This window comes from Electrona antarctica (assembly GCF_951216825.1).
Source record: "Electrona antarctica genome assembly, chromosome: 1".
NCBI classification, from domain to species: Eukaryota; Metazoa; Chordata; class Actinopteri; order Myctophiformes; family Myctophidae; genus Electrona; species Electrona antarctica.
This window is the reverse complement of record NC_136806.1, coordinates 13116708-13143350: the sequence shown is the minus strand read 5'-3', so window position 1 is coordinate 13143350 and position 26643 is coordinate 13116708. Positions and strand designations below refer to the sequence as shown.

The following is a 26643-nucleotide window of genomic DNA, read 5'->3' as shown; positions in this document are numbered from 1 at the left end:
TTTGTAGTTCCTTCGCCTGGTATTATACTGTAAGTAGGCAGACATGTTTATCCTGACAGCCAATCTTCTCTAAAAAACAAACCTTTAGTAGATAACAATATGAATAATTATGTATTCCAACATGACAGCAATATTGCTTATGAATTCAATCAAGTTAAATGTCTTGAGCAGTGTTATGTCAGACGACTAACCTGGACTTAGCGACAGGCTCTGTAATGGCCATTTATAGTATTTGGATGAACTCTTTCTTAGAAAAGATGGGTGGTCCTTAAAAGGACCGTTGTGTTAAGAGCAGACGGAACAGTTTACTTGGAGCTGGTGTACTTGGTCACAGCCTTGGTGCCTTCAGACACGGCGTGCTTGGCCAGCTCACCGGGGAGCAGCAGGCGGACGGCGGTCTGAATCTCCCTGGATGAGATGGTGGAGCGCTTGTTGTAGTGAGCCAGTTTGGAGGCTTCACCGGCGATGCGCTCGAAGATGTCGTTGACGAAGGAGTTCATGATACCCATGGCCTTGGAAGAAACACCGGTATCGGGGTGGACCTGCTTCAGGACCTTGTAGATGTAAATGGCGTAGCTCTCCTTCCTGGACTTTCTGCGCTTCTTGCCGCCCTTCGCAGCGGTCTTGGTGACGGCTTTCTTAGAGCCCTTCTTGGGTGCTGGCTTAACTGGCTTTGCTACTTCAGGCATATTTCTTTCTGAGTGTACTCAATATTAGAAGTGAAATGCAGTCAGCGTTGCACCAGTATTTATAGCAAGCCTATGCAAATGAAGTGTGCGAGCGACTCCCCGCACGTGATTGGCCTCTTCTGCCACTGCTTATGTGACCCACAGAGGGAGGGGACTCACACTGTCTTTGTTTCTGCATAATGTTCTCCCGCCCGCCTGATCTATTGTCCCGCTCAAATACAGATTTAAAGGTGGCCTTACTAGCCGATTTTTTTCAATCTGAAATCTGATAGCACCACACACTACAGGATAATCGGGCCCAAATATTTTATGGTACACGGTTTTAAAACTCTGGCGCAACGCACCCAAGGATTATCGGCCCCGAGGGAGTGAAGATGGGACGAGAGGAGAGGGGACGAGGAGAGGGGGTTGCGGGGGCAGAGCAAATATCAAACATTATTGATGTTGATCGGGCCGATCGCGCTGTGAGCGGCCCCGAGCAGATCGGAGGGATTACGATTGGATCTTTTATACACTCACACTAGACGATAATTTATGCCCGAGAATCGCTCCCGATTGAGTCGGGCACCCCCCGAGCGTCAAAAATGCCCGATTATCGGCCACCTCAATCTGAAATCTGATAGCACCACACACTACAGGATAATCGGAGCGGGGCAGAGCAAATATCAAACATTCTTGATGTTGATCGGGCCGATCCCGATCGCGCTTTGAGCGGCCCCGAGCAGATCGATTGAGTCGGGCACCCCCCGAGCGTCAAAAAATGCCCGATTATCGGCTAGTGTAAGGCCACCTTTAGAGTGAATCTATATATCAATAGTTCTATTCCACGCTCCAAACTAAATCCAGTTATAACACACGTTCTAATCTATCAATGCATAATTTACATCATTTAGTAGTCAGTGTATGTATTTGTGTGACTGTTTTTAAGATTTGGAAAACTTGTTGCACATTTTAATAGATGCAGACACTGTGTAACATCGATGTTTTAATCTGACATGTAGCCTTTATCTGATGTAACGTCAAACCTTGGATATTCTTTGTACTGTGATATTTTGTGGAATTGGAATTGTGGAAATTCAATACAATACTTTGAAATGGCTGCTTATGCTTCACACTGACTTTGATTCTGCATAATGTTCTCCCGCCCACCTGCTCTATTGTCCTGCTAAAATATACTAGGGTAGACTAGAGTAAATCTATATTTCAATATAGTTCTATTCCATGCTCCAATCTAGTAGTCAGTCCACCAACTGCAGAGATGTTGCAATTTCAATGCAAAGAAACAGTCAGTCTGTTTTGGCCGCTTAGAAGATTGGAAATATGGAGGCCGAATCATCAGTGTGAAGTGAGGGGTGCTAATATATTAAATAATGTTGCTATGATTAGGTGATGTAAAACATTGATGTATGTAATTTTTGTATGTATATGACGACAAGCAGTGTTTTATTATTTAAGCCTTGATGTGTAGGCTACTGTGATGCTTTGTAATTGTGGAAATTCAATAAAATACTGTAAAAGTAACATTGAACTAAAACATTAAAGGGAATAAACTCTGTACAGAAAACGTGGGCGGCTCTTAAAAGAGCCTTTGGGTTGTTGGTAGATCAAGTCAGTATCATTAACCTCCGAATCCGTACAGAGTGCGTCCCTGTCTCTTCAGAGCATAGACAACATCCATGGTATGGAATCAGGACAGACTCATAATTATCCGTATCCGTATAACCAGATTTGTACTCGTATAGGCAATTCGTAACAAACAGTATGCAAGTGTAAATCAGATTTGTATCTGTAATGTACAATTCGTAACTCTTATTCTCAGATTCGTAATTCAAATTTTCATGTATGTGTCTCAAATACCCACATCTGTGTATCAATTTATGCATTTTAGAAGGAGATTTATTTGTGACTCTCCACTGATTTTTGTGCGTAATTATGAGACTCTTTTACCCCGCTGTTTGTCACATGATTTGTAACTTGTAAAAAATAAAATCACCTATGCACGCAGAGTCATTTGTATTTGTATCTCACATTTGTGTGTCAACTTAACTCAAATGTAGCTGTTAATTTGCACGGATGTGTGTGAGTATTTTTGAGACTGAGAGAATAGTCTCATAATTATCTGTATCTGTAACAACAGATTTGTACTTGTGAAGTGCAATTCGTAACTCTAATTGTCAAATGTATCTCAAATCTTAACATTTGAAATTCTAAACGCAAATGTAGCTGTTAATGTCCACGGATGTGTGTGGCAATTTTGAGACTATTGTACCGTGGTGATTTCACACCAATCTGTGACTTGTGTAGGGAGCAGTACCGAGTACCTCCAGTAGATGGCGGTGTGGGTACCACACTAGAGTACTTATGTGCCCTAAATGTTTTACCGATTTAAAATGGCTATCCTATTAAATTGGACACTTTGCAGTCTTGGCACATTTTCCTATACCCTTGTACTGTGGAGCAGCGTCACCTATTTCAGGGGTGGGCAACTTTGATGGTGGAGAGGGCCACTATATTTCCACAATCACTCCAGACGGCCACACTGCATACATACAGGTCAGAGCAAAAATAGCCATCTACAAGCTCAAAACGCAGTGTGGCGTGTTTTGAGCTTGTAGATCAGCTATTTTTTGCTATTTTAATTGAAATCCTGAATATTTTTCAATGTTTTAATTGTAAAGCTGAAAAGTAACATAAAAGGGGTGACCTCCTCTACAACACCACACCCTCCGCTAAGCGGGAGAGGTGTAAAATAAAAAGTTACCAGGCCCCCAGTGGGCTCAGGTCAAAAACGTTTCCAGACTAGAGTGGACGCTGGACAAAATACTTTTTACACCTCTCCCACTTAGCGGAGGGTGTGGTGTTATAGAGGAGGTCTCCCCGAACGCGTGCATATGTCAGACCTGTTGATACGAAGATCCGTTTTTGGTCCAGCGTCCACTCTGGTCTGGAAATGGCACACTTTTGACCTCTGAGCCCACTGGGGGCCTGGTAACTTTTTATTTTACACCTCTCCCGCTTAGCGGATGGTGTGGTGTTGTAGAGGTCTCCCATTTTATGTTACTTTTCAGCTTTACAATTCAAAAATTGAAAAAATATTCAGGATTTCAATTCAAATAGTATTATTAAGTATTAAGTACGAGGTCTTAACCTCTTATACTGACCATTCTGACCATATTCTGTCCAATTTAATGGGATAGCCATTTTAAATCGGTAAAAACATTTTAGGGCACAGTACTCTAGTATACGCCTTTTAAAAAGACATATCATAAATGCATTTTTTTTTAAATAAATGTATGACATTAAAAAGAACACATTAATTACGAGGTCTTAACCTCTTATTCTGAAGGCCTTATCCTAGCTATCTCCCAACCCGGAAGTAAACAGGAAGTGTAATCCTAGCTAATTATACAGAGCCGAAGATCTGGTACCCACACCTCCATCTACTGGAGGTACTCGGTACTGCTCCCTACACAAGTCACAGATTGGTGTGAAATCACCACGGTACAATAGTCTCAAAATTGCCACACACATCCGTGGACATTAACAGCTACATTTGCGTTTAGAATTTCTAAGTTGAATTACAAATGTTAAGATTTGAGATACATTTGACAATTAGAGTTACGAATTGCACTTCACAAGTACAAATCTGTTGTTACAGATACAGATAATTATGAGACTATTCTCTCAGTCTCAAAAATACTCACACACATCCGTGCAAATTAACAGCTACATTTGAGTTAAGTTGACACACAAATGTGAGATACAAATACAAATGACTGCGTGCATAGGTGATTTTATTTTTTACAAGTTACAAATCATGTGACAAACAGCGGGGTAAAAGAGTCTCATAATTACGCACAAAAATCAGTGGAGAGTCACAAATAAATCTCCTTCTAAAATGCATAAATTGATACACAGATGTGGGTATTTGAGACACGAAAGTGGTTATTTGAGACACAGAAGTGAACATTTGAATTACGAATCTGAGAATAAGAGTTACGAATTGTACATTACAGATACAAATCTGATTTACACTTGCATACTGTTTGTTACGAATTGCCTATAAGAGTACAAATCTGGTGCGTGCATAGGTGATTTTATTTCTTACAAGTTACAAATCATATGACTAACAGCGAGGTAAAAGAGTCTCATAATTACTCACAAAATTCAGTGGAGAGTCACAAATAAATATCCTTCTAAAATGTATAAGTTGACACACAGATGTGGGTATTTGAGACACGAAAGTGGTTATTTGAGACACAGAAGTGAACATTTGAATTACGAATCTGAGAATAAGAGTTACGAATTGTACATTACAGATACAAATCTGATATACGGATACGGATAATTATGGGTCTGTCCCGAATCCATACCATGGCGGTCACGGTCTGTCTCTTGGCGTGCTCGGTGTAGGTGACGGCTTCACGGATCACGTTCTCCAGGAACACCTTGAGGACACAGCGGGTCTCCTCGTAGATCAGACCGGAGATACGCTTCACGCCGCCACGGCGAGCCAGACGGCGGATGGCGGGCTTGGTGATTCCCTGGATGTTATCACGAAGCACCTTGCGATGGCGCTTGGCGCCTCCTTTTCCAAGACCTTTTCCTCCCTTGAATCTTCCAGACATCGTTGCTTTAGCAGTAGTTCAAGAAGTGAATGATCCTTTTTATGTGTGTTCTGAGGACGTAAGGGAGGACAGGCACAGAGAGAGCTGCGTGGGCGTTGCCAATGTGCACCCGCCCCCCCCAAACACACACACACACACACATACTCCTCCCCCTTGGTCACGCCACCCATTTGTTTTTACAGTAATGTTGCTATTCAACTCTATAATCTCAACTCTATCATCATTTCTGTTAATTTGTGTCAATATTTTTGCCTAATAAAGTTGTTTTTACATGTTGCTTCTTCTTGCCCCTCATGTGTAAAGTGTATTTGGGTACTCACTACTCACTACTCAGAAAGGCGCTACATAAATTTGAGATATTATTATTAAATAATATTATTATCAGACTGATACAATCATTTATATGTAAACATCTGTAAAAACCCTTGGAAGGCATAAATAACATTCCATGACTTATCTTCCATTGCTGTAGTCTCGATCATGTAGGCCTTTATGATTTGGAACTATGTCATTGTCCACTATTCAATGTTGATTTGAACCAAACTGATTTATGGTTTAGCAAAATTATGTGTGAGAAATGCCGGATTAGAACTGGCTTTATAATTGCGTGATCACCATTATAGTGAGGATAGGAATCGGATACTCTTATAAAACAATGTGGTTGGCTCTTAAAAGAGCCTTTTGTGGGTATAAATATGGAGCAGACGGTTTACTTCTTTTTGGGCGCTGCCTTCTTTGCTGCCTTGGGTTTGGCAACCTTCTTGGCTGGAGCCTTCTTGGCTGCTGCGGGCTTCTTAGCCACTTTCTTGGGGCTCTTGGCGACCTTCTTCGGGCTTTTAGCTACTACTTTCTTGGCGGCAGGCTTCTTGGCTTTCTTGGGTGATTTCTTGGCGGCTGCGGGCTTCTTTGCTACCGCCTTCTTGGGCTTCTTAGCCGCTACGGGTTTCTTGGCTGCAGCGGGCTTCTTTGCTTTAACTGCTTTCTTAGCAGCAGGCTTCTTTACCTTCACCGCTTCTGCCTTGTTAATCTTGAAAGAGCCAGACGCTCCGGTGCCTTTGAGCTGGACCAGGGTGCCTTTAGTGACCAGGCTCTTGACGGCGGTCTTCACGCGGGCTTTGTTCTTCTCCACATCGTAGCCGCCAGCAGCCAGAGCCTTCTTGACCGCAGCCAGAGACACACCGCTCCGCTCCTTGGAGGCGGACACGGCCTCGACGACCAGCTCAGCGACACTGGGGCCGGTCTTCTTGGTTCGGGGAGCTGCCTTCTTCTTGGCGGCCTTGGCCGGAGCTGGTGCTGGAGCGACTTCTGCCATTATTCTCTCGGATAGTAGGTTGCTGTTCCTCCTCTAAAGTAAACTCTCACAGAGTGATGCTGAACGCTCTGAAGGGGCTGGACTTAAACACCACATGAGAACCATCTAGACTCAACACACACAGCAGCTCTACTGTAGCTATCTTAATGTTACACTTTTGTGTTTTCTCCCCGATTAAAACAACATATAACTATCTAAATGTTATATTATTTAATGCAACAAAGAGCTGACCAGTTAACACACATGTTCCTTTTTTACATTAATACATCTGAGATGAAAACGGCACTCTAGTTTTTAAGTTATATGCTAAAAACATCACCCTTCCACAGTCTGACACCAGTGTTTCCCCTGTCATTTGTCTTCTAAAACAATTTAAACTATGATAAATTAACAATGATACTCAAACTCGTCTTAGCAGACATTCATGGCGACGCAATAACATAAACTATACGTTTGTTTTGTCTTCCGTTTTTCTATAAACAGAAGGTTTTCTGACACAAGTAAACACACTCCAGTTGACAACAGCATGGTGGAGTTGATAAACAACTTCCAATGACAGAGGTTGTAACACTTGGTCAATTTGTGGTCAAAAACGTATTGCTATCAAAATACAGAAAACGACATGTGTTTTCATCTTCAATCAACTGCATGTATTTGTGCATGTATCACTGATATGCCTACATTCCTTCCATGCATTACCACTAACAATAATGTGATGATGTAAGCAGACAAATGTGACTTTGGAACATGATGTTGTAGATTGGCATTAATTACTTAACTTAAACTGGTGTATACAGACTGTACAGTAGAGTAGACTATACTTTTGTATTAATACAAAAGTATTTGTTGTAGTGTCACATTATGGATATGTATTATTTTCAGAGCCACCCACACTTTCTTTCAATATTTATTCAGCTAAGTTTCATGATCAATGAGGCCCATAATTAACTACTTATATGTAACCCGTTCTCAACAGTGATATCAAAGTACATTATAGTAGTAATGGATGAATTCATGACAGAGGTGGCAGTGCATATTTAGGTGAGGTGACTCTGAGACAAGCTTGGTTATGGAGCCTCGCACAGCTGGACTAAAGTTAACATTATGAAATGAATCAAACTGTTTTAATTCTCCATTATTGGGATACAACATAAAAGGAGTAAAACTAAATATTAAAGGTTGTTTGATTCTCTGGGTCAGGATGTATTTTTTTAATAGCACAAACATCACTTTAACCATATTTTCAAATTATTTTAAGAATAGCAGATCTACAAGATCACAGAGCTTGCATTATTGTTAAAATTATGTCGAGCCTTTGTGTAAACACAAACTTTGTCCTAACACAAACGTGAAATGCCATTGACAATGAATGGCCAGTTCAGTTGACAAACATTGAAGATGAGGACATAAATTGTGATTGGTCAGAATGAGATGATGTAAGAGCGCCCCTCACTTCACATGGGTGTGATTTTTGTTTGCATTGTATTCAGTATTCTACTGTCATTTCACAAATATGCTTGGTGTTAAAATAAAATAATAAAATTGGCTTTGCCTTTCATAACCCCAAAAAGTGATTTGTGATTATTACTTATAAAATTACTGCTAAACTAATAATAACTAGAACTGCACTCTGTCGAGTGCCTACTTGCTTGTTGCACACTAGTAGGCCATAAATGGCCTACTAGTGCGCAAGCAGAGCGCGCTGTCGACCGCTACAAACTGTCAAATCTCAGTTTCTCTTTGAAAGAACGATTGAAATATTGAATTATTAGGTTTAGCTATTTGCTACGTACCTACTTTTTTTAAAAAGTAGTATTATGAAGTATGTCGTAAAGATGTGGATTAAAGGTGGTGACGATGGTGACGTATATCTCGATCAATGTCGGGTGGATTACAGGAAATGCCTCTATGTATATGTATATGTAATGTGTAAATTGATTAGTGGTATACTGTGGTTACTTTTGATGCGTATGCACCGTCCCAGCATATGACGTCAGGGTATAACTGGCGTCATATGCTAGCTCTCAATGATGACTAGCTCTCAATGATGACGTAATAAAGATGCGGATTAAAGGTCCCAATGCCAGAGTGTAATTGGTTTTCGATGGTGACATAATGACAATATGTTTTAATGTCGGGAGGATTAGAGGTAATGCTCCTATGTATACATGTATGTAGTCTGGCACCACTGCCGTAGTATTTATATTGTGTTGTGTTTTTAATGTGCTATGGATCTCACATGAGTCTGAAATAAAGATTGAATATACACTGCTTTAGACTCCCACAATTCAACCCTCACAGAGTGATGAATGAACACTGATGATTTTACTGTGCACATGTGAGTTAGTCCCCCAAAAATACTAGAAACATGCTCAACCCCCACCTTAACTTTGAAAAGCCAACACTGATATAAATGTTGATTTGATTTATACTAAAACTTACTTTGTACAGAAGTGTCTCATTCCAGGACTATGAATAACTGCTGGTTTTGGTGTGAACAGTGAAGCATCATGCTGAGTTAAACACAATGCCTCACCTCCCCCACAGGGTGGAGCTGAATTATTCACGCAGTCTCTACATAAATGTACACGCTCAAGTTACAGCATATTTTGCAAATGCATTGCATACACTATAGATTGAGTATGTATGTATGTATGTATGTACCAAGGAAGATACTGCAACAGATGGCAGACTTTGTCGGAACACATTACCAAATGCAATCATTTCAGTAGTTTCTGGCTCATTGTGAAGTCAGTTTAAAGTGCATAAGTAGTTAATATCAAAGGATAATAGCTCTTTAAATAACACATTTGGTGGCTCTGAAAAGAGCCGTTTTGGGGTTGTGACAGTGACAGATGAGTTTAAGCACGTTCTCCACGGATACGACGGGCCAGCTGGATGTCTTTGGGCATGATGGTAACCCTCTTGGCGTGGATGGCGCACAGGTTGGTGTCTTCAAACAGACCGACCAGATAAGCCTCGGCCGACTCCTGGAGAGCCATGACGGCGGAGCTCTGGAAGCGCAGGTCGGTCTTGAAGTCCTGGGCGATCTCCCTCACCAGGCGCTGGAAGGGCAGCTTGCGGATCAGCAGCTCGGTAGATTTCTGGTAACGACGGATCTCCCTCAGAGCCACTGTACCGGGACGGTAACGGTGAGGCTTCTTCACTCCACCGGTCGCCGGCGCACTCTTACGAGCTGCCTTGGTGGCGAGCTGCTTCCTGGGCGCTTTGCCGCCGGTGGACTTACGAGCTGTCTGCTTAGTTCTAGCCATGATCTCTTCTAAAGAAGTTGAGAATAGAATGGCTTGGCAGAAAAAACTGTTGCCTTTTATTAGCGCCTCGGTGACGCCCTCGTCCTCTGATTGGTCAGTGTTCTGGAACCTCCTTGATTGGGGAGGTACCATGCATCACTGGAACCGATTGGAGGGGAACTCTTACACACGTCATTCTGACTGGGGCTGCTGTAATAGCTAATACATACTAGTTTCTGCTTTTGATATATACTTTATTGAAAATGATTCAGGGTTTTTACAATGTATACATATATTACATTAAAGTACAAAAATATATCAAGGCATTAAGATTATTACACAGCCCAACAAAAATCAGGGATGGAAAATTAACAACGTAATCTCTTCAGCACAGCAGTAAACAACTCAACACTTCTTAACATTACAGAGAATTTGTTAAAAGGAAGTATTATGACAAATATCTATACACCAACGTTACTCCTGAAATAAATGTCAAGTTTTCCTCATTTCCAAACTATTGCAGGTATGTCTTATTGCAACTTTCTAACCATTGTAATGTAAAAAGCAATTTAATTTAGACTGTACATTGCAGCAATCCAACTAACCCAAAGAAAGCATTTTACATAAGCAGGGAATCATAAGGTCATAATGATTTAAAAAAATGAAGTGCTCTCCTCTCCTAAAACAAAACTCACAAATGTTCAAGTGCATTTAACAGATACCAACATTCTTATAAAGTAAAACTGGATAAATGGACAGCAAGAAAGCAATATGCAAGCCTCAAATATTCATGAGCATGAGCTGATCATCCATTAACAAAACATGGCAAACTAACCATCTTTCACAATACTCTACTTTTCTTAGTGCTGGGCAAATTTTTGGTTTGAAATTAAACCCCTATATGTCATTAATGAGCTGATTTGAATAGAAAACCCAGTAGAAGATCCAACACCCAGGTATTTTACCATGTCAGTTTTTAGTATAGAGTTCCATGTTCCTTGAATGTAAAATAGGTTAAACATACTAGTTTCCACTACAAACCGAATAAAGAAAATACAATAGAACCCACCACTGCTCCACCTAAATCACAAAGACACTCACATTGGCTGCAATGTATTTGTAAATGTATTTTCTTTAATTATCCACAGTATCTGAAACAATTTCTTGTCCCATACACACCATCCTATAGTTTAAGGCACACTGACCATCCTTATTTTACAGTCCCCACAAGGACACAGTGCCTTCAAATGTAAAGCTCCATCTGACTGGAATGACCTACCAAGTCCACTTAGATCAATCACTTCCTTCAATGGATTTAAATAATCAATCTTCATACACCTTCTAACACCATGCTCATGTTTCTAATTAATGTACTCTACTTGGCAGTTGTCTTTGTCTTTCTATAACAACCATGATATACTGACTGATATGCATGTAACATCATATTTGTACCCTGCTTGTTTGATGCTGCCGTTTATTATCACATGTGCATGCTGGTACTGCATGTTTGTATTGGGTATATAGGAATGCAATGGGTATATTTTCTCCATTATGAACTTTGCTATTTAGGGTTGAAACAGTGGGGTGGGAGCGGCTATCTTTGAGAGAGCTTTTGTATTGTACTATGTATCTGTGTTGAGGACCCCTCATCTTGTATGACACGGTGGAATAAACATTTCTACAAGATACATATAAGGGGACAGGACATCTCTTGTCTTAATACACAATTAACCCCATTATATCATATTCACAACATAATATGGTCAAACTTATAGTGCTTTTGCTGCACAGAAGTGACGATTGTGGGCCCTATTCTAAACGGTAACAAGACAACTCACCCCTTTTGCCTCTTTTGGTGAGTTGTCAGGACAACTCACCCCGAACGTGAAGACAACTCACCAGGGGTGAGATGTCTTCACTTTCAGGGGTGAGATGTCTTCACTTTCGGCCACTTTCGGGTGAGTTGTCTTCACTTTCGGGGTGAGTTGTCTGACTGAATATGTAGCCTTTGAGCTCTTTTATATACACTTTACTGAATATTGCACGACGCCAGGGCGCTGAAGAGAGCAAGGAAGATTATGGCCGACTCCTCTCACCCTGGCCACGGCCTCCTCACCCTGCTCCCCTCTGGGAGAAGACTGCGGCTGCTGAAGGCTACGAAAGCCCGCCACAGACTAAGTTTTTTCCCGTCAGCTGCCAGGCTGCTCAATGACTCTGGCTTCCCTTCCACCAGTCAGCTGAGGCTTCTTAATCTTATGTAGGTGCGGTCTGCTTGGTTCTTGACATTTCTCTCTCTGTAAAGCAGTTGTACTGACATCTATGTAACTTGGAGCAAACTGCTGCATTTTATCTCACTAGCTCTGAGAGGCAGCAGCAACAGACACAGTTTTCTGTGTTGTTGAAGATGTGTGTCAGGAGTCAGAGTTTAGAATGGGAGGAACCGTTCACACCACTAGCAGTGATTGATGGGAAACTCGTACACACTCAGACCACTATACTTTACTAAGCTGAACATATAAAAGATCTCGCACGCCTCTCTTCCAGCACATTTCTTCGAACTATTATTACAAATAAACCTACAAAATGAGCGGCAGAGGGAAAACCGGAGGAAAGGCCAGGGCGAAGGCTAAGACCCGCTCATCCCGTGCCGGGCTCCAGTTCCCCGTGGGTCGTGTCCACAGGCTGCTGCGTAAAGGCAACTATGCCCAGAGAGTCGGTGCCGGCGCCCCTGTCTATCTGGCGGCTGTCCTCGAGTATCTGACCGCTGAGATCCTGGAGTTGGCTGGAAACGCTGCCCGTGACAACAAGAAGACTCGTATCATCCCCCGTCACCTCCAGCTGGCCGTCCGCAACGACGAGGAGCTCAACAAACTGCTGGGTGGAGTGACCATCGCTCAGGGCGGTGTGCTGCCCAACATCCAGGCTGTTCTGCTGCCCAAGAAGACCGAGAAAGCCGCAAATAAATAAACCTGCTTCATTTCGACTGCATAAACCCCACAAAGGCTCTTTTAAGAGCCACCCACTGTTTCTATATGAGAGTCCTTTCTAATATTGCACACTTTTTTTATCAATTATACTATTTAACTTCCTAGTATCCCCTAGTATTAGTAAATAACTAATAGTGAAATGAGCCTATATTCCTCTATTGTCCCTCTACACATTATAATTATACATTTTTCTTTTTAATCTGTTCCATGCTTGCATCACACCCACATTTCCACATGATATACATTATAATAAGAGTTAGTGTCGAAGTGTCCTTGAGCAAGACACTGAACCCCAAATTGCTCCCGATGTGCTGGCTAGTGCCTTGCATGGTTTCTTCCACCATCGGTGTATGAATGTGTGTGTGAATGGGTGAATTGATGCACAATCTATGTGTAAAGCGCCTTGGATAAAGGCGCTATATAAATGCACCATTTACCATTTACCATAATGAAGTCTTATTCATCCATCAGTATGTGTATATGGAATGACACATTTACATACTCATATCATGTATTTTTAACTTGTCGGTCATAATGTGTTCATTTTACATGATTGTTAGTGTAGTAGAGAATATGAAATGACAAGTTTATACAACACCATTTAAAGCAATCGTTAAATGCCTTGTCTTAGCGTTATTCAGGCTAGCGTCAGACGACTGACCTGGACCAACTGGTTTAGTTGACAGGCGTTTGATATTAGAATTCGAATTAGAAGAATTATACATTTTGTATAATGCATTTTTGTTATGACACCCACATTGATAGAACTTTTAATAGTCTTTATTGAAATAAATAAATGTATGATACCCGTTTAGGTCATGTATTTTTAACTTGTGGATCATACATTTGTTCATTTCACATGACTGCTAGTGTACTGGAGCAAATATGAAATCTACATTTTTACAAGATTCTTTAAAGGTCATACAAATGTTGACACCCATTTATACCAAACATTTTGTCGATTATGAATAAATGCACAGTACTTCATTAAAAAGTTACATGCCTGGTTTTAGCATTGTTATTCAGATCAGCGTCAGACGACTGACCTGGACTAACTGGATTAGCCGACAGGCTGATAGTATATAATATATACTATAATTTGCTTATAGTATTTGGATAAACTCCTTGTTGGAAAAGATGGGTGGTCCTTAAAAGGACCGTTGTGTTAAGAGCAGACGGAACAGTTTACTTGGAGCTGGTGTACTTGGTCACAGCCTTGGTGCCTTCAGACACGGCGTGCTTGGCCAGCTCACCGGGGAGCAGCAGGCGGACGGCGGTCTGAATCTCCCTGGATGAGATGGTGCGGCGCTTGTTGTAGTTAGCCAGTTTGGAGGCTTCACCGGCGATGCGCTCAAAGATGTCGTTGACGAAGGAGTTCATGATGCCCATGGCCTTGGAAGAAACACCGGTGTCAGGGTGGACCTGCTTCAGGACCTTGTATATGTAGATGGCGTAGCTCTCCTTCCTGGACTTTCTGCGCTTCTTGCCACCCTTCGCGGCGGTCTTGGTGACGGCTTTCTTGGAGCCCTTCTTGGGCGCTGGCTTTGCTACCGCTGGCTTTGCTACTTCAGGCATGTTTCTTTCTCAGTGGACTGAAGAGAAGAAGTGAACTGTTGCCGGCGTTGCACCAGTATTTATAGCAAGCCTATGCAAATTAAGTGTGCGACTCCCACGATATGATTGGCTGATCTGATCCTGCCACACAGAGGGTGGTGTCTTGTCTTTGTTCCTGCATAATATTTTCCCGCTCGTGCAACATGGTGAGGGGTTATTAAGAATTTAAAGATATTTGGGTATTAATATTGGGCTATTAGGATACATTTCCCCATGATAAAGGTATATCTAGATGTTCATTAAGACTGTGGCAATATTCCCATTATATTATAATATCATAATGAGTTAATTATTGTTATTAATTTATACAAATGCTGCTCTTCTGTGCTTATAAAGCCAAAATAGAGAGCTGGCAGTGGCAGGCTCACACAGGTGTGTGTGTGTGTGTGTGTGTGTGTGTGTGTGTGTGTGTGTGTGTGTGTGTGTGTGTGTGTGTGTGTGTGTGTGTGTGTGTGTGTGCTTCCCCTGTTTAATAGTTAAATATTCTGAGCATTCCATGATGATCAGCTGAGTGGGTCTCATCATGTCCTCATTATGACCAAATGGTCCCACCTGACAGAAACCTTCTGCTGAAACCAGGAACCAGAAACTATATTAATTAGCATGTTCTTTATTCCGTGAATCATTGAGTTTGTGGCTACAACTATTAAACTCAGTCAGAGGTCTAGTGTATTATTAAGCACTTCATCTCTTGATATGTGGAAAGTTGAACTGAGTTGGCTCTGAAAATCAACACATAATTCCCAGTAGGTTACTTATTACGCTGATCTTATCAAGCCGATCAGACCTACTGCATGTAGTCTGGAGCCTACTGTGCGATTGGCGTTGATAACACGTTAACCTATCTTATCACTTTTTATATATACTTTATTGAAAATTATTCAGGGTTTTTACAATGTATATTATAAGGTACAAAAAATCTATCAAGGCATTTCAATCAAAAGGGTTTCTTCTCTTCCCTTTTTTCAGCACCGAGTGTGTGGTTCTGAAGGTGCTGCCATGCGCCAACAGACACCATGCTTTGGTGCCATGTGTGTCTGTCCACAAGCACATAACAACACCTTTCCCTCCTTTTATATATACTTTATTGAAAATTATTCAGGGTTTACAAAATATGCAAATATTACATATATCTAATATATATACATATCATTATGTTACAATACAATACAAGAAAAAAAAACAACATATATATATATCAAGGCATTTCAAATACAAAGGGGTTTCTTTTTTTTCTTTACAATGTTAATAGGTGCCATGGTGTCAGTTTATTTTTTCTTGTGTCAAGAGTTCTTTGTTTTTTTAGTTCAGTTTGTATCTGTTTAAAGACCACCTCCCCTGAGATGGCCTCCTGGTGGATTACCATGGCACACCTGGTTGTCCACAGTTTGTTCACAACTGTACAAATCACGGTCCAGTAAAGCTCTTGTTCAATGGCAGACATTTTTCCCCAAAGACCCCATACATAACAGCACTGTAATTTATCTTAATTTTAAAACCAATTTGTGGCATTTCCCCCATACAAAGCTAGACCTCTGGCAGTCAACTAGCAGGTGCTCAATTGTCTCATCTGCACCACAATTTATAATTGGACATTTAACGGTTTTGACGAAGCAGCTCCATTTCACAACTGCTCTCACTGCTAGTCTCCTCACAGAGACCAGCCACATGACATCTCTTTTTTTTTTCCGGAGATATTTTTACTACTAATATTTTTTATAGAAACCCGCTTTTGATTTTCATCAAGATATTTGTAGGGAAAAATGCCACCATATAAATCATCACATATCTTACTATATATACATTTACTTGTCATTTCAGTCCAGTCAATATTTAAATGTGCAGAGTTTGACACCAAATCACCATACATGACTTTAAAATAAGGCACTGAGCTCCTTGCCCGGCCCTTCTTTTTGGTCCAGCTCAGCGCCTCCCCTATCCATATAGCTCTTTGTTTAAAACCAGATGCTATGTGCTTACACAATTATTTTTTTAGTTTGAGTCCCAAATCCACAGCCACATGGCCTCCATATGTTTTACTCTTATATAATAGTTTCTTTTTGTAACTTTTATTTCTTTTTTTCAGTGTCTGGTCCTTAGGAGGAAATATAGTTGCCAAAAATAGCAGTTTTGCCAAAACACATGTTTTTATAATTATAATCTTTGTTCCATAACATGACTTATTTTCCCATTTTTCTAATTCATCCTTTATTTCTTTATCTTTACAATCCCAGTTCTTTTCATAACGGATTGATTACAAAACTGTACCCCTAGAACTGTCATCGTTTCTGTGTCCTTTATATTTACATTTGGCTTTGTCTCACTCCTCCCAAACCAGACACCTTCCGTTTTGTCATGATTTAATTTGGAACCTGAAACCTCTTCATAAAGTGCTAAGTGCTCATTTATAATATCTAGCTCTTTATTATTTTTAATTATGATGGTGATGTCATCGGCATAAGCCAAGACAACAACCCGCTCACCACCACTAGTTTTTACACCTGTAAGCCTACTATCATTCTTTATCTTATGTAATAGAGGGTTAATAGCTAAAATGTAAAGTGCAGCGGACAAGGGACACCCTTGTTTCACGCCCCTCTTAATTTCAAAGCTCTCTGTTAAAACACCATTTACATTTACTTGAACTGTGGACTGCATGGGCATACAACAATTTTATCAGGTTAATACAATCCTGGTTAAAACCATACACCTTCAATACCTCCCACAAGTACTCTCTGGAAATACAATCAAAAGCCTTTTTTTGGTCTAAACTTATAATAAAAAACTCCTCCTTTGTACACCCACTTGTTATATCCCTTAATATACCAACATGTCTGTTGTTTTTCAATAAGTTCTTCTAAATCTTTATTTAATCGATTAACTATTATTTTTGCCAGTATTTTATAATCTACGTTCATTAATGTAATATGTCTCCAATTATCTAAGTTAAAAGATGACCCTTTTTTATATATAAGCGATATGATGCCATGATAAAAGGATGAGTGCATTTTGCCCTCCTTGATTCCATCATTGTACACTGAGGTTAGCAGATCAACTAAATCGTTTGTGCAGGAGAGATACAACTCATTAGGCAGGCCATCAGGACCTGGGGATTTACCCTTAATCAATTGGACCATTGCGTCCCTCACCTCTTGTCTGGTGATTTCCCCACCCGTAGAATTACGGCCAACCTCTCCAATATGTGTCGAATCAAGGAAGGCATGCAGCTTGGCTTCATTCATGTTGACTTTCTGGTACATTTTTTTTACACAGGTTTCTAACAGTTTCCCTTTTCGTTTTCTCATCCTCTATCATGACACCATTTTCACTTAAAATTGACATGTTGGCCAATTCAAATTCCATTTCAGTTAATTTATCATTATCCTCATCCGTTTTATTTGCCTTAGTTTTTAGGTTGATATAATCAGCCATTAATCTACTGTATGTTTCATTTAGCTCTTGATTCAATATTTTACATTTGTATTTAAAGTAGTATCTTAGCCTATCTTTAATAATTTCCCATAAATCAACATATGATTTAGTTAAGACATTTAAGCTTTTGGCAATTACCACTTCCTTCTTTAATTCTGTAAGCACATCGTTATCATTTAAACAGGTCACATTTAATTTCCAAAAACCCTTCTTTTCCGTCTTGCCAAACCTCAAGAGCACTACTACTGCTAGGTGATCTGAATTGACCAAAACACGTGTCATTTACATATATGCGGTCTATCCTCGTCTTGACATTTTTGTCAAAGCGAGTATATCCGACCTCGGTTGGATCCTAAAAACATCCTAAAAACATCACTCACACCACAAAATTCGCTCATTGTTTTAAGTGCGATACCTTCTCTATTGCGAGCACGGGCATTCAAGGGTTGAGCAGAAATCCTATCATTATCATCAGTATATGCATTCAAATCTCCACATAGTATAGTATAATAACCAACCGTTAACAACTCATATCCTTGAATATGTAGATGAAAGCAGTGCACTCCTTTTTAGTAATAACCTCAAAACATCACCTGTCTACAGTCAGAGCACAGTGTTGCCTCAGTCACCTTTCTTCTAAAATATTGCTATGTTGCATTAACAACAATACTCACAATCAATTTAGTAGACATTCCTGGCGACACCACAAACTACTTTTGTTTTGTGAGGCTTCGTACACACCTGTCGGACACATTGATCTGTCCGACCGACCACTGATAACATTTTTATGATTTGATGCCTCTATTTGTCCCACAATGCTTTGCGGGATTTGGGCGGTGCGACGATACGCGGAAATAGATGCACATATGTTCAGTGTAGTTTTCTTGACTGCAGCTAGCTAGCTATCAAGGACCAAGGACCAAATATTTGCATTTTGATTTTGGTCCGTTTGGTGTTCGCACTGGACTTTGTAAAGCGTACCAAATATGTAAACAAATGACACATGTTAAGCGAACGAAATAGTGACAAAAAGAAAAGAGCTCATTTTACGATGGAGGGAAAAAGAACATGAGGGGGTGCGGGAAATCACTGTACAATTTTTGGGCGCAACCTTCAGTCACACAGAGAGAAGAGAACAGTAACATGAATCATGATTGCAGCAACAACTTGCAATTGCATTACTTCTTAATAATTATTTTATTAGCCAAATAAGACAACAGATGAAAAGAGGAGCAGGTGTTTGAACAATAATGTGCTTGCTGCTGATGCATACAATAATTCACCGGAGACGTAGGCTATAGCCTACAACAAAGTATCCCCGAATCCCGATAAAAAGGACTTTTCTTCCATGTGTGCACCTTAACCCGATTCGATAAAGGCCTATGTTATTTCTGCGCATCAAATCGACGGGCATTTCCATGTCATCTTATGGTTTAAACTTGAAGCCGTGCTGGTCAGTTAAGCTTCAAGTCAGAACAGCTCCGCTGCAGTTGACCTAGATATAACGTCTTTTGCTATAGTAATGTAATCTGTAACTGTCCCAGAACGAGAGACAGTGGTTTCAGGTATAAACTTAAATTATATTAAATATGGTTTTGGTTGTGCAACATTTATGAATGATCATACTTGGATAAAAAGGTTGATTTAATTATAATAAATATAATTAAAAATGGCAATAAATATGTTAAAATAATATATCACAAGGTAAAAATGCACCCTATGCAAAGGGAGTCACATGATTAGAGTGTATTTTTGGGAACGTCAGAGAGAGACAAATATTCAGTAATCTGCACACGGTACATATTCTTTATTGTGTTCTTTTGAGTGTAATGTGTTTGTTGTGTATTGCCTAATGTTGCTGTAATGTAGAAATATGGACTTTGTTTGATTATTTGAATGCACATGTGTGGACTCTCTAATCACTGTTTACAATGTGTATGGACTCAAAACTGAACAAAATGTCATTGTTTCTTTATTATAGTTTTCACGGTGTCTTGGCGACTGGAGGCGTTGAAAGTCGCATGACAAATAAAACCAATATCAGACATCTGTATGATGCGTGGACTTACTTGAACCTGTACAGCTACATAATCAATGAATCATTTAGGACCACCTGTGTAGCTTATTTAACATTTCCTCCATTGGCTCTTTATGCGTGCGTCCATGCGCTAGAGCGAGACAGGATGATTTTAAATATTTATCTGTCTCTGCGTCTCTCCCAGAGCTATACAATATATCGGGTCTCTCCCCCCGCATGTGCATGTGCATGTGCACACACACACACACACACACACACTCTATTTTATGACAGATTCTGACAGAAAAAAAGGAGGGGACACGACACGAGTTGAAAGAAACTCTCGCATGAAGGCTCATGCATCACAGGCTTCGTCATAACTTTGCGTGGTGGCGGCGGCGCATGCTTAAAATAAACAGATCTACAAGCTTACATCGTGTACCATACCGTACATACCATTGCGTGTCGATAACTTGTACATCTGTTATATTTGCGCATGTGAACCTTGTACGATGCCATTACATTTCTATTCTACTCATAGACATATATGCGTCTACTATTAAAATCAATAGTGATCCCCGTAAAAAAGACATGCTTTTAGAACTAATTATTAATGCAGCCTCACAACTGCCGACGCCCGACGGCTATTTTGGCTATCGTCCTGTATATAGAATAGAACTTAGTACCAGACTGGACTCACTCACTGGAGACAGCCGTGCGCAGGACCAGAGCAAAGGGGATCTTTAGGGGGGCGGCCAGGATGACGGGAGGTGGCAGAACGAGCGCCATCTGGGGGACGGCCAGGATGCTGGGATAAGGCAGTGACATCATCCGGAGGGCGGCCCGGAGGTCGAGACGAGGCGGAGGAGGCGCCGTCAGGAGGGCGGCCCGGAGGCCGAGATGAGGCGGAGGAGGCGCCGTCAGGAGGGCGGCCCGGAGGCCGAGACGAGGCGCCGTCAGGAGGGCAGCCTGGAGGCCGAGACGAGGAGGCACCGTCAGGAGGGCGGCCTGGAGGCCGAGACGAGGCGGAGCCGTCAGGAGGGCGGCCTGGAGGCCGAGACGAGGCGGAGGAGGCACCGTCAGGAGGGCGGCCTGGAGGCCGAGACGAGGCGGAGGACCTTGGAAGCGGAGCCGGGTATGCTGCCGACGGAGGCGACGCCAGGGATGCTGCAGACGGAGGCGACGCCAGGGATGCTGCAGACGGAGGCGACGCCAGGGATGCTGCAGGCTCGGAAGGCAACACCGGAGGTGCTGTAGGCTCGGAGGGCGACGCCGGAGGTGCTGCAGGCAGAGCTGCAGGAAGAGGAGATGGAGCTGCAGGCGGGACTGCAGACACAGGAGGCGGGGCTGCCAACGCAGGAGGCGGGGCTGCAGGCAGAGCTGCAGACACTGGAGGTGGGGATGCAGGCGGAGCTGCAGACACTGGAGGCGGGGATGCAGGCAGAGCTGCAGACACTGGAGGCAGGGATGCAGGCGGAGCTGCAGACGATGGAGGCAGGGCTGCAGGTGGAACTGCTGACACTGGAGGCAGGGCTGCAGGTGGAACTGCAGATGCTGGAGGCAGGGCTGCAGGTGGAACTGCTGACACTGGAGGCAGGGCTGCAGGTGGAACTGCAGATGCTGGAGGCAGGGCTGCAGGCGGAACTGCAGGTGGAGCTGCAGGCGGGACTGCAGGTGGAGCTGCAGGCGGGACTGCAGGCAGAGGAGGCGGAGCTGCAGGCGGAGCTGCAGGCGGGACTGCAGGCGGAGGAGGCAGAGCTGCAGGCGGAAACGCAGGCAGAGCTGCAGGCTCAGGACCGGAGGAGGATGCTGCAGACTCCTGCGACAGGACCCCAGAGGACTCTGCACCCCCAGGAGACGAGGAGGATGCAGCAGACTCTGGAGATGGAGAGCCATCACCCAACACACCTGGCAGCTGTAGGAAGCAGCTGACCAGATAGCCCAGGAGCAGAGCTTCCATAACCTCAGGCTGATACCGGTCACCACTGGAGACGACTGACAAGGGCTCTGGCAGGTCATCGGCTGATATGGCTGTAGAGGGTGCAGAGGGCGCAGGCAGGACATCTAGGGAGATGGCTGTCAGACCTACGGTTCCCCACACTGTCAGGACAGGCTGGCCAGGTGGGCTTGGTGGCTGGGAGACCCAGGGAGACTGTTGACACAACGGAGACCTCCCCGAGCCAGACGGGTGCCATAAAACGGATTTGTGGCATGAAGTTGTTCTGAATGAACTTCTTCATTGCCTCATGGGAAAAATAATCCATAGACTGGGTGCCCTGCTGGTTAGCATCCAGGCTAGCGGGACGCAGGCTCATCACTCCAACCCTAACAAAATGAGGAGCTGGCTGGGAAGCATGTGGTAGTGAGCTGGTGTCAAAGTTCTTCCCACAAACCACATCAAAATGGGGGACAAAATGGCTTGTACATGGCCTCTCTGTAAACCACTGCTGCTGGACTGAAATCTCCCTTTGAAGTTCAGCACGCAGGTTAGGAGGAGAGGCCACAAGACGATTCACCACACTTTCAAAGATCAACACCTTCTTTGTCAACACTAGTAACTCTGCTGGGACCAGCTGGGTTCATCTTTATGGTCAGTTCATAATGTTATGATGCAGCGAGAATTGAACCCAATATGCAGAGTCACAGGAAACAGTGTCGATTTCAAGGTATTTAATAATGAAGAAATGGCAAAACTCTTACATGGAAGTTGCATGCAGGAATCAAGGCACAAAACTCACATTAGAGTAGAACGCAGGAAACCGGAACAAAACTCACACTTGAGTAGAATGCAGGAATCAAATCATAAAATGTCCAAATAGTCAAAAACAGGAAAACCAGGAACATGCATCTGCTACAACAAACTATGAACTGACAATGCATGCTTGCTATGAGTCCAGTCTTATAGGGGGAAGGTTGATTGTAGAATAGTTCACAGGTGGGATGACGAGGGAGTTGGAGACAGGTGAGTACATGGGACTGCAGTGTGGAATGGAAAGTGGGAGTGGCCAGGGCTGACATGGTCTGTGGAGAGACAGATCATGACAGTGGTGGCCCAAAAAAACGACCAAACATTGCTTGATTGGTGTTTGGTACGTGTGAATGAGGTCATCAGTTTTGCTATAAATATGTTTTCTGAGCGCATTAAACACACTCCAGTTCAAGGAAGCCTGGTGGTGGAGTTCCAATAACAGAAGGCTTTCTGTTGGAAAACGTGGTTAATTTTGGACAAATAACTCACTGTGATCAGAAAACTAAGAGTGTTTAAATCTTCAATAATTTGATTTGATTTTGATGACACTTCTCAGGTAGGCCTATGATGTGCCATTCTGCAAAGCATATGATTAAACTAACTCGTCATTGTGCTCTGTATAAAATAAAATACAAATATATAGGCATATTTCCTAGTACCATTTCACAAAGTTTCCATTGATGAGCTTGATGTTCTGTGTAAAGCCCATGGAAGTGCCTTGTTATTTAGAACAAAAGGAGTCATGCAGAACATTGGGCCACACACACACACACACACACACACACTCTGTTTTACTGAACTATTATACGGTCTTCACGGTTCACACAATGTCACCCAACACAAGACATTTTGTAAGATGTTTATCACTCTTCTACAGTATTGAAAAACACCAACCTGGGTTTCATTAAAAGCAAATGGCCCATTGTCATGTAAACTTGAGGTAAACTTGTTTACCCAAGCAATAATAGTCACCCAATTTTTACTTTATCTCTCCTCCCAGAGACAGATCATTGACGAAATCCACATGCTAAAACTTGGCACGTGTTAACTCAATCACAATTGCAACAATGTCACACCAAAATATTGTACCAGACTCAGTTATTTTAGCTCCTTTATTGGTGTTACATTTGTTTGATAAATATATATTGAGATGAATATTAAGAAAGAGAAAATTTGTCCTAAAACCTGAACATCACTGGAAGTGGAAAATACATCCCCCACTACTGTGCACATGTGAGTTAGTCTACAACACAACTGAACTTAAACAACACATTTAACACAATAATTAAAATGAATCCCCCCCCCCAATACTAGAAACATGTTCAACACTCAACGCCCACCATCACTTTCAGAAGCAAACGCTGATAGACATGCAGATTATATTTACACCAAAGCTTCTCTCTACACTTGCTTTGTACCTTAGAGTCTCATTCCAGGACTATGAATAGCTGCTGGTTTTGTGTGAAGCATCATGTCGAGTTCCACACAATGGAACAATGCCTCCCTTCCCCCACAGGGTGAAGCTGAATGCGAGTGATTGAGGTGATTTAAATCACACATTAAAATCAAATTATTTCAGTTAGATTATTATTACTGATTAGTAAATTAGACCAGTAAGACCAGATCCCAAAGCCTCCATATATGATATGGTAATGAATAAAATGCACTAATATTTCTACATAACTGGCTAAAAGCGCCATTGTAGTGGGTTAAGTTATTGTGGATATGTTAAATATATAGCCTCTGAATATACACAATGCAACAGGTTGGCTGTTCAATGCAGCACTATGATGTAATACATGTAAAGATATTGTATTAGACCTAACCACTGTCAGTCCATGAATCATATAGCTCATATGCAAACTTTAAGCACTAATTGCCTAATTGAATGGAATAAACTCTGTAAAGTACATGTACGCGGCTCTTAAAAGAGCCTTTGGGTTGTTGGTAGATCAAGTCAGCGTTATAACCTCCGAATCAGTCCCTGTCTCTTCAGAGCATAGACAACATCCATGGCGGTCACGGTCTTTCTCTTGGCGTGCTCGGTGTAGGTGGCGGCGTCACGGATCTAGTTCTCCAGGAACACATTGAGGACACCGCGGGTCTCCTCGTAGATCAGACCGGAGATACGCTTCACACCGCCACGGTGAGCCAGACTGCGGATAGCTAGATGCTAGATGCATTGCTAGATGCATTGTATGCATCTAGCTGGGCATCAAGCTCCTCTGCAGAAAGCGGCAGTTTGTTGGCACCACCAGCACCACGTCCGCCTTTCCCCCGGCCTCTGGCACCGCCTGCGCCGCGGCCTCCACGTCCCCTCTGCTTGCCCCCAACACGCCTATTCATACCTCCACCTCTTTTCAGACCCTGCATGGGAGGCCGTAGCTGGTTATCAATCTGTGATGTGACGAGCTGTATGTTCATGGGGCGCCCATCAAGTGGCACTCCGTTGTACTGTTTCATGGCATTCAGGGCATCTGCCCTCCTTTCAAAGTGGACATCTGCAGTCCCCAAACCCCTTCCAGAGCGGTCATAATGGACAACAGCCTTCTTCAGTGTACCAAACTCTGCAAAAAGTTCGTGGATATCTGCATCAGATACACTAAAGTCCATGTTTGAGAGAAGGAGCTTCCCGCCAGTTCCCACGCCAGCTCCTCCACCACCAGCATTGTCGAACAGGTCATGCTGCCGCTTATCCGAAAGCTGTTTAGGCCTGCTGTACGGCGTAGGTCTGCCTCGACCTCGGTTGAGGTTGCCTCGGCTCCTCATGGGGCCGGAGCCGCCGCCCCGGCCGACAAATCCTCCCCCGGTGGCTCCTCCAAGACGGCCGACACCGCCGCCAGCTCCGCGGCCGCCGCCACGGCCACCACCGCCTCTGCCTCCGCGGCCTCCTCCTCTCTGCGACCTGTTCTGTTTGATAATGTCGTCTAAGGACATATCCATTTTATCGGCCATTATGCCCGAGCCTAATAACGCTAAAGAATGAAATAGAAATATTAGAAAATGGTAGCACAACCTAGACTCTAACTTACTTGGTCTCTACCTCGCTTAAGTTGAAGATACTAAAGTGAATGAATGATGCGCTCAGATCCTCCTCGTTTTAAGTGTGATCTGAGGACCTAAGTGAGGACAGGCAGACTGCTCTGCAGTGCACTGGGCGGTGCCAAACCTGCTACCCCCGTCTTTGTTCTCACCAACGGTCTGAAATCTACATGGATTTAATTTGCACATTGAGCATGGTTGACTGGTTGTAGCTGAAACCTTTACTTTAATGATAGGTACTTTCAACCACATATAATTTAATCATGTTTATCATAGCGGGCCGGGGGTCTCTTGTATTCTACAGTCCTAGTGTTCGTGTTAGGACTCACTATTTATTTATGTGTGGGTGCTGGTATTCGGGCAGTAGGCCTGGCCTATACTATAAAATGCAGTCATTAGTGCATACGCTTGCTAAAACACAAAGGTCCTTTTAGGACCACAACATGTATTCCTAGAAAAAGTTTAGGCAAATATTAGGCTATTTAGGACTGAAATGTCATGTTGCTATATACTGTTGTACACGGCAACAAGAAGAGAACCCCAAATGGGAATCCCGCCCTGAAGGCATATTTCCACCAACCACTACAGAGCCTGCCACCTAAACCAGTTTGTCCAGCTGAATTTATTCAGACATGAATGTGATGCAACAACATAAAATGGATGTGATATTTAGTAAAATTGTGGAAATACTTTAAAATGTAAATGGATAGAATATATATTGTCGTATGACTACATTGATAACACAATGGAGATGATTAAATTCATAGGCTACATAGTATACAATTGTGCCATTACACATTCATGTAGATTACTAAATTCGTCATTGTATCAAAACCTAATGTTATGCTAAACCCAGTTAGTTAAACCTAAAATATTGTAACTGTAAACATGTTGAAAAGTAAAGTGAACCTATTCTATGAAT

The 26643-nt window shown here is 42.4% G+C and overlaps 6 protein-coding genes across 6 annotated transcripts; 1 reads left to right on the top strand and 5 right to left on the bottom strand.

The window, feature by feature from the left end:
* Positions 1 to 305: 305 nt before the first annotated feature.
* LOC306935372 (histone H2B-like) lies at positions 306 to 689 on the bottom strand (the record flags this gene model as incomplete). The annotated part of the gene is made up of 1 exon (XM_079518392.1): positions 306 to 689. One exon carries the CDS (start codon positions 687 to 689, stop codon positions 306 to 308), a length of 384 nt encoding a protein of 127 aa, XP_079374518.1.
* Positions 690 to 6026: 5337 nt separating this feature from the next.
* On the bottom strand, positions 6027 to 6662 carry LOC306934779 (histone H1-like; the record flags this gene model as incomplete). Its single annotated transcript, XM_079517558.1, has 1 exon — positions 6027 to 6662. Exon 1 carries the CDS (start codon positions 6627 to 6629, stop codon positions 6027 to 6029), a length of 603 nt encoding a protein of 200 aa, XP_079373684.1. The 5' UTR covers positions 6630 to 6662.
* Positions 6663 to 9487: 2825 nt separating this feature from the next.
* Positions 9488 to 9901, bottom strand: LOC306928217 (histone H3.2-like; the record flags this gene model as incomplete). Its single annotated transcript, XM_079508154.1, has 1 exon — positions 9488 to 9901. One exon carries the CDS (start codon positions 9899 to 9901, stop codon positions 9491 to 9493), a length of 411 nt encoding a protein of 136 aa, XP_079364280.1. The 3' UTR covers positions 9488 to 9490.
* Positions 9902 to 12463: 2562 nt separating this feature from the next.
* On the top strand, positions 12464 to 12847 carry LOC306922831 (histone H2A-like; the record flags this gene model as incomplete). Its single annotated transcript, XM_079500678.1, has 1 exon — positions 12464 to 12847. The coding sequence occupies one exon, from the start codon at positions 12464 to 12466 to the stop codon at positions 12845 to 12847; it is 384 nt and encodes a 127-aa protein (XP_079356804.1).
* Positions 12848 to 14052: 1205 nt separating this feature from the next.
* Positions 14053 to 14442, bottom strand: LOC306914497 (histone H2B-like; the record flags this gene model as incomplete). The annotated part of the gene is made up of 1 exon (XM_079491546.1): positions 14053 to 14442. One exon carries the CDS (start codon positions 14440 to 14442, stop codon positions 14053 to 14055), a length of 390 nt encoding a protein of 129 aa, XP_079347672.1.
* Positions 14443 to 24111: 9669 nt separating this feature from the next.
* Positions 24112 to 25729, bottom strand: LOC306923518 (THO complex subunit 4-like). The gene has a single exon (XM_079501679.1). It carries the CDS (start codon positions 25632 to 25634, stop codon positions 24846 to 24848), a length of 789 nt encoding a protein of 262 aa, XP_079357805.1. The 5' UTR covers positions 25635 to 25729; the 3' UTR covers positions 24112 to 24845.
* Positions 25730 to 26643: the final 914 nt, after the last annotated feature.